The sequence below is a fragment of the Bombus vancouverensis genome, chromosome 2 (assembly GCF_051014615.1).
Source record: "Bombus vancouverensis nearcticus chromosome 2, iyBomVanc1_principal, whole genome shotgun sequence".
Lineage (NCBI taxonomy): Eukaryota > Metazoa > Arthropoda > Insecta > Hymenoptera > Apidae > Bombus > Bombus vancouverensis.
This window is the reverse complement of record NC_134912.1, coordinates 20,593,976-20,606,425: the sequence shown is the minus strand read 5'-3', so window position 1 is coordinate 20,606,425 and position 12,450 is coordinate 20,593,976. Positions and strand designations below refer to the sequence as shown.

General features: G+C 38.8%; 1 protein-coding gene across 1 annotated transcript; it reads left to right on the top strand.

Annotated features, from left to right (window-relative positions):
• Nucleotides 1–130: 130 nt before the first annotated feature.
• LOC117160114 (uncharacterized) lies at nucleotides 131–11,132 on the top strand. The gene is made up of 7 exons (XM_033340574.2): nucleotides 131–470; nucleotides 806–972; nucleotides 1,694–1,913; nucleotides 3,192–3,580; nucleotides 7,863–7,952; nucleotides 10,313–10,375; nucleotides 10,726–11,132. The coding sequence occupies exons 1-7, from the start codon at nucleotides 296–298 to the stop codon at nucleotides 11,005–11,007; spliced, it is 1,386 nt and encodes a 461-aa protein (XP_033196465.2). The 5' UTR covers nucleotides 131–295; the 3' UTR covers nucleotides 11,008–11,132.
• Nucleotides 11,133–12,450: the final 1,318 nt, after the last annotated feature.

Genomic DNA, 12,450 nt, shown 5'->3' with positions numbered 1-12,450 from the left:
ATGTGCGACACGTAGATTGGTCGATTTGATCATTGGATAGTAACATTGATAAAACCCACTGTTTTATGGATCTTTCGTTTCACATTTCATATTTACTTAAATATCTTCATACTTTTGGACCATATGGTCTTTTTATCATAAAATACTCGTAAGAGACTGTTTGAATTGAGCTACGTAACCAATTTACATTTGCTCGCTTGATTTGTACTGCGATGTAGTGTATAATTATCTGCAATAGCTTTCTACGTGGCTTTCAGCGTGTTTGCCAAGTAAATGTATCGAAACTGTTCTTAAAATGTCAGAGTATTCCACGGATTCGCTAGAGGATACTAAAGAAATCTCGTCAAGGAATCAGAATTCTTTACACGGAAAGTGTAAAAGTGGATCTAACCTAAAGCCAACTAAAATCTGTAATGTTGATTTACCCACTGATCTGTCATTAATTCAGAAACGAGGGAAGGATAAAACATGTATAGTACTTCAATGTTTACATTTGTCTACTATTAGCAAAATTACAATTTCTAACGTTCTTAATATCATTTAATCACTACAATACCGATTATAAAAAGCTTATGAGCTACTTAATCATTATGATATAATATCATTAAGCGATATTGAAACGCTAGTATTAATTTTTGTCGTTGTAAATAGATTGTGTTTCAATTAGTGTTTAAGCTCTTAGGTAATACATAATTATTCTCTGATATTTAATACCTTTGCTAAGAAACAGTCATGAAAAGGTGAGATCGATTCACTCGAGGGTATTGTCTTTCGTCTCGTTTCTTTTTTACCGGAAACGTTTCAGATATCGGATCTAATGAAACTACGCCGAATACCCACAAAGACACCGGGACAGCCAGCGGCAGGAATGCAATAATTGCGAACAGAGAACTCGTAGACGCGTCCAAGCGACAATGCCCGGCATCTTCGAGGAACGAAAAGCGAGACGTCGCGGATCGGCTTAAGAGAAACGTAAGATCACGAGCGTAGCGTGATGAGGGACCGTTTCGATTTCGAGGTTACAACACATTTCAAATGAGACATTTTGACGATTTTATAAACCAAGGACTTCAATTTTATATTATTTTATTATCTTTTATTTGATTCGTTTCAACTGTTTGATAGGTAAAATCATCTCTTTTGTTGCGAACTTGTACTGCTTAAATTAAGATATTTTTAAAATCTTGGTTTGTTACTAGTTTAAAGATCGTAGGATGATTTCCCACTTCACAAATTTTTCTAGCTTACAGATCGTAGGACAACTTTTCATAAACAAGCTAGATTTCAAAGTTTCTATTGGTGAAATGTATAAACATTATTATTTATCTGTTTATGACACAAATAGTTCCATTGTATTCAGACTTTCTACACTCCCTTGCCACTAAGAAATTTTAACAACAAATTTGTATTTAAATAAGAATGTCCTGTAATGTATTACATGTATAATACATTATACCGATCGCGTCCAGACAACGGTTACCTAGCGAAAGACGAAAACTGGGTAGCGGTTATCCGAAGAAAAGAAAGGTCATTAGCCTCGGTAGCAGAACGTAACAGCGTGACCGAGCTTCGAAAGCACGGTTGCAGTGACACGACCACAACTGACATCGCCTAACCGTGGGATACCCGAGCCAGAATGAGTTCAAATCGGAGTTCGGTCGCTAAATCAAACTTGTTCATTCCTATTTTTTAGAACACGGACAATTCAAGACGAGAAGACGGCGTCAACAAGGGAGTCAGTGCAAGGTGTACCAAGCGTTTCTCCAAGACGTTTACAACGAAACGAAGTTGTTGTCCGAAGGATATACCGATGGCTATGAAGACGGACAAAAAACTCGGAAACGTGCTCGCCCCGAAGGTTCAGCAGGCGAGGAAACCATGCTCCTATTTGGAGCTTTATCGTCGGAGATTCAGTTAGTCCGAAACGAAATGATGTTACTCTTCCTCTTGCTTCGTGACCGACACAAGGGGCGGGAAGAATACGTTTACGCGAGGCCGCTCGAAACGCCACCGGAACGATGCAATTTTCCTCGGAGAACGTTTACTTTGGTCGTGATTAGATGTCTTTTCGACGCCGGTGATATATATCTACGCGGAGGATTAGAACGTACGATGGCCATCTCAGGACCGTCCTTTCTTGTTTGTTTGCCCATGGTCCAGCCATGGTCCTGCTTTATTGTTATTTGGACGCGTTGAATTTTTCTTGTAATTCAAAGCGCGGCGTGTCCACTAGTTCCGGCTCTCCACGGGAAGAAGCGTTGTTTTTGAGAGAGTGGCTATTTTTAAAAGGTTACGTGTGACAAAGTATATACAACGCCCTGGAGATTACGCGAGAATTGCTGTAGTTTAATACCGAAGGGATTTGGCTCGAAACCTTTGAGATAGGTGGAAGCATGAAGAATTTGTCAGGTTGATATTAACGATCTTCAAATATTTGCTTTAAGTTTTGTTGTAAATGTAGACTGATCTTTATTAATGTAAAGATCATTAACCCTCGTCTAGCATAGGATAGATTACCGTTGCCACGAGCGTTGGATATTTTATTTTGCAGCGATTATGCAAAGAGCTGGCCCAACCTACTGACATACCCTCTTACCTAATCTCTACATAACTATTTGTTATTATATAAATTAATTTAGAAAATTGAGTCGTTTATATAATTTGATAGAATAAAAGTAGGTAAGTATAACTCAGTAAGTGTTAGATGAAATGGGGCAAATGAACCTTTAATAAAACCTGCCACGAAAATAATATTAATTAAAGTATAATGCATAGTTTTCTTCGTAAGTTTCTAAATATTGCTTGTTGTAATGTGAAAATATTGAAGAAATTAAGACATCGTTTGCTTCCAAAAGTTCGTCATCTATGTTCTTTTCACTTTTAATTATTTTACATTAAAATATTTCTTTTTAGCCATAATACGATATTAAAGTGAAAAAAAATTAACAAAAATGTATTTATCACGTCTTTTTGTTGCGATCTTCGTGTGCAACAGTCTAATAAGAAAGGCGAAGTATTTGTAAGAGCCAAAACTGCCCTGGCCTTAGGTGTCCGAGGATTAAGTATCAAAAGATTTGGAAATGTCTTTGCTTCAAGTCGTGTCCAAAATAGCGATCGTTACTTTAATTTCAAACCGGTAGGTTGAAGAACGTCTGGACCAAGATGTATCTTTCGTTTCTCGTTGTTCGCAGATGGACCACAATACAAGGTTCGATCCCCAGAGGGTTCCACGTTGTCGGTTTGCGGCGACAGCGAACGAGAGGAGCTCAGTGACGACGATACACGTTCGTTGGTAACCCCGAGGGACGATCAGAGCGAGTTGAGTTTTTATCGGCGTATAATCGAGGGATCTACCGATCCTACGGCCCTTGCCAACCGATCCACTAAAACTGTGCGTGGATCAGCGTTCCAAGACACGGACACTATCTTCTGTAGTTCGAAAATGGCTAAACACAACACGTCTGACGATAAATCGAAGAGTCTCGGCTACAGGCCGTATACCATCGAGGAGTACAAGACTCTGTCGATACCGAAGCTCGATCGATCTCTTGGGCCCGATAAAGTTGAGATGCAAGCGAAGGTAGGTGTGTTTCGTTTGTTCCCTTCTAGTACATCCTTTGACCGTACTTAATTGAGCTGGGATTTATTCATTGCGACATCGAGATCGGAGAATGGAGGAGTTTGATATTGGAAACAGATTGGCTGAAAATGTTAGGATTGCTGCTAACAACCTTACGTAACTCAAGGTCGTTCGAGTTGTGATTCTTATTACGTATTTCTTAAATGTGTCCCTTTTGACGACTTCTTAAACCCATGTTTGATCTTTTATGATTTAAGAGGAACTTGAATTTTTATTCAGTATAGTATTTATGCTAATATCACATAATTATAAATATTAAAACACAACTTATCGGTAGACCCTATGCAATGCTGTAGTTACGTTATATGTATTTATGACTAAAGAGGGAAAAATATACATATATGTATACTAATAGATACAAGATATGATATATGGTAGTTTCTGCCTGTTTTATTGGTAGGTGGCAATATATGATACAACGATCAAGTAATAAATTTAACTGCTTGTTTTACAATTAGATCCTATTAGGAGTTCAGTCGTATGAACTCAACATTTTTACTTTAAAAATTACTGCAAGGTATTTTCATTGTACCTCAGTGAGTGATACGAAAACTTTCAGAATAATTAGATGCACGATAGAAATGAAAATTATTTCGCTACAATTATCCAACCTAATTAAATTAATTTAAAAGTTTCCCTTTATATCTTGATATTCGAGAATAACGTTTCTAGTAAAGAATCCACTGTTAATGGTACTAGAAATTCATAAAACATGAATCGTATTTTTGACGATTCGTGGATGAGCGCGGCTATTCGGGTTAAAGTCGAGTTAGCAAAAGTTCGAACAGAGACATCTAGCAATCTCGTTTCCTTGTCCCACCGGAAGTTAACCTGCCGGAGCCGAGAAAGCGAAGTAGAAGAAACTTTGCTTCCGTCGACCCATCACAGTTTACAATTTCACGGAAGACCTAAAGCGAGTTAGCTTGTCGCCCGTCTTCGTAACTTCAATCTAATAAACATGCGGCCGTTTCCTTGCAGCTACCTTATCATTTCCTGTCCTCTATTTTCTTCGTGCGAGTCCTATCAAATTCGTACATCGAACGATACGTGGAGAATTTCATGGATTTCCGGCCAGGCACCTTTTAGCACAAACTTCCGATATATAAATCGTCGGTTATATCATCGATGTACACATCAGCACTGCGATGAACTTTTATCTTTAAATGTTCGAAGCTCTTTATATTATATATAGCATGTTACTTATAAAATATCGGAAACTTCTATCTGAGTTGTGCAGTAAGTTCGTTCGCTTTTCGATATTATATTTTCTGCAATATTAGGGAAATATCACCTAAGTTACACGACATACTTCTCTACAATCTAATAAAAAATAAGGTAATAATTTCTAAAAATTTCAATTGTTTAACGATTCGTTAGGTTTACCTTGCTTTCTATATAAACAAGATCGTACAAATATCGGAAACTTCTATCTGAGTTGTGCAGTAAGTTCGTTCCCTTTTCGATATCATATTTTCTGCAATATTAGGGAAATATCACCCAAGTTACACGACATACTTCTCTACAATCTAATAAAAAATAAGGTAATAATTTCTAAAAATTTCAATTGTTTAACGATTCGTTAGGTTTACTTTGCTTTCTACATAAACAAGATCGTACATCGTTGATTAGATCGTAAATAAAAGCAACGATTTTTGACACTCTTTTGAAGAAATGCAAACTAAGTTATTACACCATCTAATAAGATGGCGTTGCGCTATAAGGCGGCGGATGCTTCGGAAAAATCGGCAGTAATGCTGTTCCTCTGAGATGGCATTTCGGTCGAGCGTGCCGGTGCAGCTTCGACAGTCGCGCGACGCCAGCCACACGACGAGGAAATAGTTGTCGCCGTCGTACTCGGAGACACAGTAAATTCCAGAAGCCTTTGAGCTAAATACTCGAGAGGTAGAAGGTCGGTTTGTAAATTTTTCAGAGTTCCTAGCACCGCGAGTTGGAACTCGACTGAAGAATGGGGGAAAGGGGAAGGTGGATAGCTATGGTTACCCGTGGATTCACGTGCATTCTCTTGCAGACACGTATTCGCATTCTTGTTCGCTTTTAAGGAGAAGGAATTCCATTGGTCCAACCACGAGCCAACGATTTTAGCGAATTGGAAATTAAAATTTTATCCATTGGTTCAGCGACGACTTTTCATCAACTTTTATTTACCTGGGTACTCTGTTTCTTCGATCAAAACCCGACGGCTGCACATGGATTTTAAACGTTTTCTTTCGTTCTTTTGGAAGCAGGCGTCAGTCACGGTTATTTACGGTTTGAGAAAAACGCTTGGGTGACCAGCGAGAATTTTATTTAAGGAATTTTAGTCATTTTTCTTCAAAAGGAAGGATGGAATGAAGATTTCTTGAAACATCCGAATAGATTTATTCGTGAAATGCGGAGATATTTAAATTTCTATTATGGAATACAGAAATTGTGTTACATCAAATTTATCTTGTTATATTTTCCTCTTTGTGCACGAGGATGTAAATTGTTGTCAGCATATTGTTAGAATAGAAACAAAAGTTTCCAAGACTGTGTTGTTTGCAACAATAAACAATATTTCACTAACCTACTGCAACACAAAGTTATATCAAATCGACGGAACTGTAATACGAGCGAAGCGTTACAGCGGAGCAGTTCTATTTAAACTGGAGTATAGTTTTAGAAGATGTATCTTGGAATATTTAGTAGCTTGAGGATAATTTTAGTTTTTGCTTCAGTTGCAAGCAAAATCAAACTTATGAATTCAGGCGAGCACACCGTTGAATAATACTTTGCGAGAGAACTGTTGGAAAGAAACTGTCTGTATTGATTTAGGAGATTGATCATTCACCGATGCGCAAACGTGAACTGAATTTTTGATATATGCCAAATTTACGTTTATACATCTTTATTGTAATTTCTTAAACACAACGAATCGAGTCGCGATACCAAGCATAATTGCATTAAACATTTCGAGCTAACTGGAAGATTCACGTTAAACCAGTGTACACGAAGGATGTAAGGTTCCTCGAGGGAAGGAATTGCACGTACGTGGACGACACAAAAAGAAGTTTCAGGCCGCAAGTTGCTCCCAGTGAAAAATACCGACTTTATTCGAGTATCTTTCTTACAGCCGCACATTTGTCGTACATACTTTCGCTATTATCCAGGATTACCGAGTAACTTGGTACCGGTATAGATAAGTACACCGATATACGGGAATAAATTTGTTCTTGGTGGACGCACCGTCGGGAACAGTTTAAATGAAACGCCGCGCCGGAGGAGGTCAGCGGACTGGAACAAGGGGACAGCAGAGGCACACCGTAATTCCCATAATTACACAGACACCCAAAAGGTTGTATTAATATTGCCTGCGGTTTAACTTTCCATGATATTAACTGCACCGACGTGCATTAACGTTGCGGTTTCACGAGAGGCGCAACCTGTGAACAAGAGAAACAAAAGAATAGTGGGATATACTAGAAAGGAAAACAGAGTAGCGCGACAGAACAGGAGGCTCGAAACGACGATCGAGAAAAAGAGGGTGAAATAGGCAAGGTCGTTCATTGAAACGTCGTTTGTTGGTTTATTTAACTTTTAAGGATAAGTTCACGCAACGCGATCGAGTCTGACTCTTCTGCCAGATACAATTTCCTCTTTTCCTCTTCGGGTCCTTTTGTTCTTCCCTTCTATCTGGTCCGGTTACCACCTGCCTCTCGCCCATCCTCCCCATCCTTTCCTTTTGCATCGTCCTCCTCTTTCGACGAGCATTTGCATAATCTACTTTACTCGCTGGATTCGGCCGGGGAAGAGTCGGCACTCGACGATTTTCGGTGTAGCTCGATCGATCGATCTTACTGCACTTTTAACGGGCAAACCCGCGCCGGATGCTCGGTGGTTGCGAATGTATGTGTGTGTGTGTGTGCGCGCGCGAGAAGCAAGAATAAGAAGGAAGGAATAAGGGGAAAAGAGAGAAAGAGAGAGGAGGGGAGAAATAAGAGATACCATATACGCATATAGACGGTAGAAGTATGTCGTTGTCAGACGCTTCTCGGATATAGAGGTTGTACGTGTACGTGATCGCGCTACCGGGAACTTGTCGAGAGGTGACGGAGGTCGCAACGTGGGGTTTTCGTAAAAGGTAAATAAAACCCTTGGCGTCCATCCGAACCTCCCGGTTTGTTTAGTTTTTTGGAAGTTTCATCGAAACGATGGCAGCTTCAGGGATTGTTTGTTGTTGCAGAGAGAGTGGCTGATGCGGCGAAGGTCATACGGGAACTCGGTTAGCGCGCGAAATCGCCAACGGATACTGCTACAAGCGCACAGGATCAAGGTACGGGTCATGCGCACAATTTTGATGTATAACGTCGGTAGAGATCTGCGAGCTACGTTCAAAGGCAAAGTAGTACGATTGATTCTTTACTTGTTTGTTTTTGAGTATTATTTTTAGCAACATTGTTTAGAATACAAGATTATAATTTTGTGTTATTCGTTGTGATTAGTAGCGAACTTGTACAAGAAACATAGACAAGTTTGCTTTAGTGTTTACGTTTGTATTATTTACTAAATTTCTATTAAAGGACTTCTATTAAAGTCAGGACAGAAATAAAAATTCTGTGAAAAAATGAAAACAAACTACGTAAGAGCGTTATTTCTTTGCTTTTTTGTTTTGACAATCTTTTACACTTTACTCGAAATTAATTTGCAATAAACATTAAAACGCGCAACGTTTTTGCACTCGAGGATGCTCGTAAATAATTGTACACATTTAATTACTTTTATCGTCGACCAGTTTTTTGTTATTTTATACAAAAACGTTACTGGAATGCAAAAGGTCGAAGCAAAAGTTTGGAAATATTCGATACATACGCGTGTAATAATATCAATTTGTAACAATTTTTGCAAAACGTAATATCAACTTTTCTCGGTTCGTACGCGGAAAATTATCACTATTTTGGCCCTAAATTCACAAAAAGTTGAAAATCAAATCGAGTTGTAGCCGCGCGAATTAAAATCAACTATCCATGTTCGAAACTACAATAACGTAGAAAAAGGATAACCGAGGTATGACAGGATGACGAATTAACATCGTTCGCCGTTTGCTCGCGTTACGCTCGATACTTAATTGCCAATTAGAGAACGCAAAGAGGCATCGTGACGAAAACTGATTCGTTTTACTTGTTCAGCGCGCGAAAGTCAAGCCTCGTAATGGTCCTCCGGAAGATTTATAAGCGAAATTAATTACGTACGTATCACTTTCGCGTTAACAATGGCGAGCGCCTCTTCGTTTTTTCCCCCTCTACTCGTCGTTCGTTTCATCTTCCCTCGGTTACGCGTTTTGTTCCAACGTTTGTTACAGGATCGTTAACGTCATACAACTCTCGTCATTGGGCTTTTAGATTTATTTTCGCGGAGCACTGGAGAGTGCACCTCTGGAATACTACACCGATGTAATAATTGTTACACAATGAATCGTGACTCTTTAATTTATCGCTTCTCATTGGTCTTATAATATGAAATTTGCTTGATTTCGTCATCGTAATTACATCAGAGATGTACGTATATATGGTGTTCCATACGCATGCATCGTCGGAGTACGTTACGTTCCTTTTCATCGTGAAGGAAATTAAGTTTCCTTAATGATAATTCAGTCGAGTTTAGCAAATCAAGAGAAATACAGGTAGGATAGGTGCAAAGGTGTTTGGTAGTTTGTTTTAATTACACGCTCCTTATCAAGCAGTCGTTCATCGGTGATACGGTATGCAAAATTAGTCCTTAGCCGTTAGGTGGAGTTAGATCTAATCATAAGACGTCGACGTTGAAGAGGGAGGACGAAAAGGGCGGGAAAAGGACGAAGGAAGGGTTGCCGTGTGGATGCTGGCGGGCAAAGTAGAGACCGGTATCCGAAGCTAAATCCAATTATATGCACAAAGCGAGGGTTGCACGCCGCAACTACCACAAGGACAGGGCAGGAATTGAGGATACGAGGGCGAGAGAAGGTACAGAAATTCTCTACACGTGGATAAACCTACGTTACATCTCTCTGAAAAGGCGACCGGGTCCCGTGACTCGCCTACCGTTACCGGAATTAGATTTTGCTTACTTTCGTCGTTGTGAGAGTGGTCCCTGCTTGTATCCTCATCTGTCCTGCCCGTCTCTCTCTCTCTCTCTCTCTCTCTATTGATAATCGCGGTCTGAATTTCAACGAGTTACGCTCTTTATGCATGTTTGCTCGGAACTTTCTATGTTCTCCCGTTGCGTCGACGTACCGGTCACTGCAAAACAATTTACAAAGGAATTTCGGAACGGTTCGCGACGTTTCTCAATACCGATCCCGCCGACAGGGAACTATTCCAAAATAATTTCGCGCTAAGCTTCCATGTGCGATGCGAAATTTTTAAGGAAACGATCGATTTTATTGACATCGGAATAGTTTCGGGAACTAACGTTATCATTAGTGGAAGTTCGTTGCCTTCTAGGACTCCAGGAAGTTACTTTAGTTAAAGTTGAAAATTACTTACTGTTATATTATATTGTATTGTATAATAAATTTTTGATTTTTTCTTTTTTCGCCTCTTTGCCAGAGTGCAGAGGATATTTGAAAGTTTTTGATCTTTCTGCTTTATTTTGGTACAGCATGTGAAAAGACCTTTGAACTCGTTTTAACTACTGACTTTTCCTTTATGTCCACAGACGAAGGATACTACCGCTGAAAAATGTTTCCTGCCTTTGAAGGATCAGCAGATCGATGCAAAGGTAAATCAAGAGTCCTTACTCTCCTGTGAACGTTCAACAATGATTCTTTTTCTGATATCTCTTTGTACGATTGTCCAAAAAAGGGGATTCTTCCTGAGATGCTTTCAACTATCTTAGCATTTTTATTGGTTTGATGGTAGATCGATAGTGGTCGTTGCATTTCAATGCAGGACTATGCCGTGCATTTAAAAGGAAAATAAAAATCCCATCAGTTTCATTTTTATATTTTTAAATAAATATTTATCTCTTACTTCTTTGATATTGAAATATATTTCGTTTTTCTGAATCTTACCTAAATTGCCTTATTACACGAAGTAATATTATCGATATAATAATTTCTATTATAACAGATACAGGATGATTCGATGTCTTTGGCGATATTCGAGGATCAAGAAATTGCGCAAAAAAATAGTGATATAGATGGTGACATGTATACAAAGAAGAACCGCGACGTTTGCAAGAAACCGTCATCAAGGAGGTCGTCTAGGAAATTCGAACGAAGGTCGAGTTTCCGTTCGTCGTTAAATTCGTACGACATCATTGAAGATTCATATTTGGAATCCCTAAGGCAACGTCATCTTTACGAGAAGGAGATGGTAGACCGTATTATAAACCAAACACTGTGCTCCTAACTATGGGGAACACAACATCGTGAATAATTTAGTTGCTGTTCCAGGAAATTGTGAATACGAGATGTGTTGAAATTGAAAAATTTCACATAAGCATATCTTTTCTTTAACTCATTTAATAGAATGAATTCCAGACCATGGCAAGCAATTTAACAAGGTTGAGATAATTGGAATGGTAGATAGAAAAGAATTGGAAAGTAGATACTAATAAATGATAAAAGAGATACTTTTTTTTTTTACAAAACAGCACAGTTAGACTTTAATATAAAATTTTTCTTTTTTAATAGAAGTCTTTCTTCATATTCGATAATTAAAATCACATTACTTTTGTTTTCGTTTACGGGAGCTACGTTATTATTATAAGTTTTCTTTACGATAACAAAGAACTTACTTAAATATCGATTATTTCAACGTAGGATACATTTACATTTTCACTGGAAAACGAGTTTCGCTAAACATTTAAAGCGGTTGTGGAAGCATTTACATAAATCAACTTCCACTGACGGGTACATTCGTTAGCTGCCATCTTTTTCTTCGGCTGCTTCCGAATTTCTCTAATTTCTTTTTCTTGCGCAAGGATCTCCGGTACCAATAGTCTTCTCTTATCAGGGACAAGACGTTTCTAAATAAATTATACTTCAATGCCGTACACTCTAGAGATTAGTCGATCGATGAAATATTTAAACTTAATTCCATCTAGATGACTTATTCATTAAATGTTATCTGAGGGTTCATGGTCGGTGGAGCATAGGTACTAGCTGCCATGACGGCGCTTATACAGCCGGTCACGCATAACTATGTATACTTTTCTATTCATACCGGCAACTAGACTGTATGATACACCGGGGAATGCGGGATCCCGCAAGCTGTCTCGGCAAATTCAGAAATTATTCAACACTTTTTGACGTCTCGAATACCTGGCGGTCTGGTTTGCCAGAAATGTTAACCTGTGTTAGGGCTTCACTAGGCGGACTCACGGACCGCTTTTATCCGCGATCATCCACCGGATTATCCGCAGGAAAAGAATTTAGTGGGTCCCGAGATCAAGAATTCCGATCTGTCTCCTTCTTTTGCGAGTTCGTTTCCTTATGTATCGCGAGCGGTTTCATGAATAGGTAATTGGGTTCGCACAAAGTTGTCATTGCAAAAACAACTTTAATTCAGGCGTGCCGAACGTTTCAACTCTTTTTATTCCACTTTCTTAATAATTTAAGACTGGATGTTCATTAATTATCAGGAAACTCGCGAAAATTTTTGGTAAAACTGAACATGCAACGGATAACAACTGTCTGAAAAGTTGGATTCTGACGCAGCTATTTAATTTCCGCGTGGCGGACTGTTATTATCAAGTTCGAGTTTTAACGTGTTATCTTAGGGATAGGAGAAAGGTAATCATGCAAATACGATAACACCTGTCCATGGTTTTCTAAGGCTTTAAACGTTGGA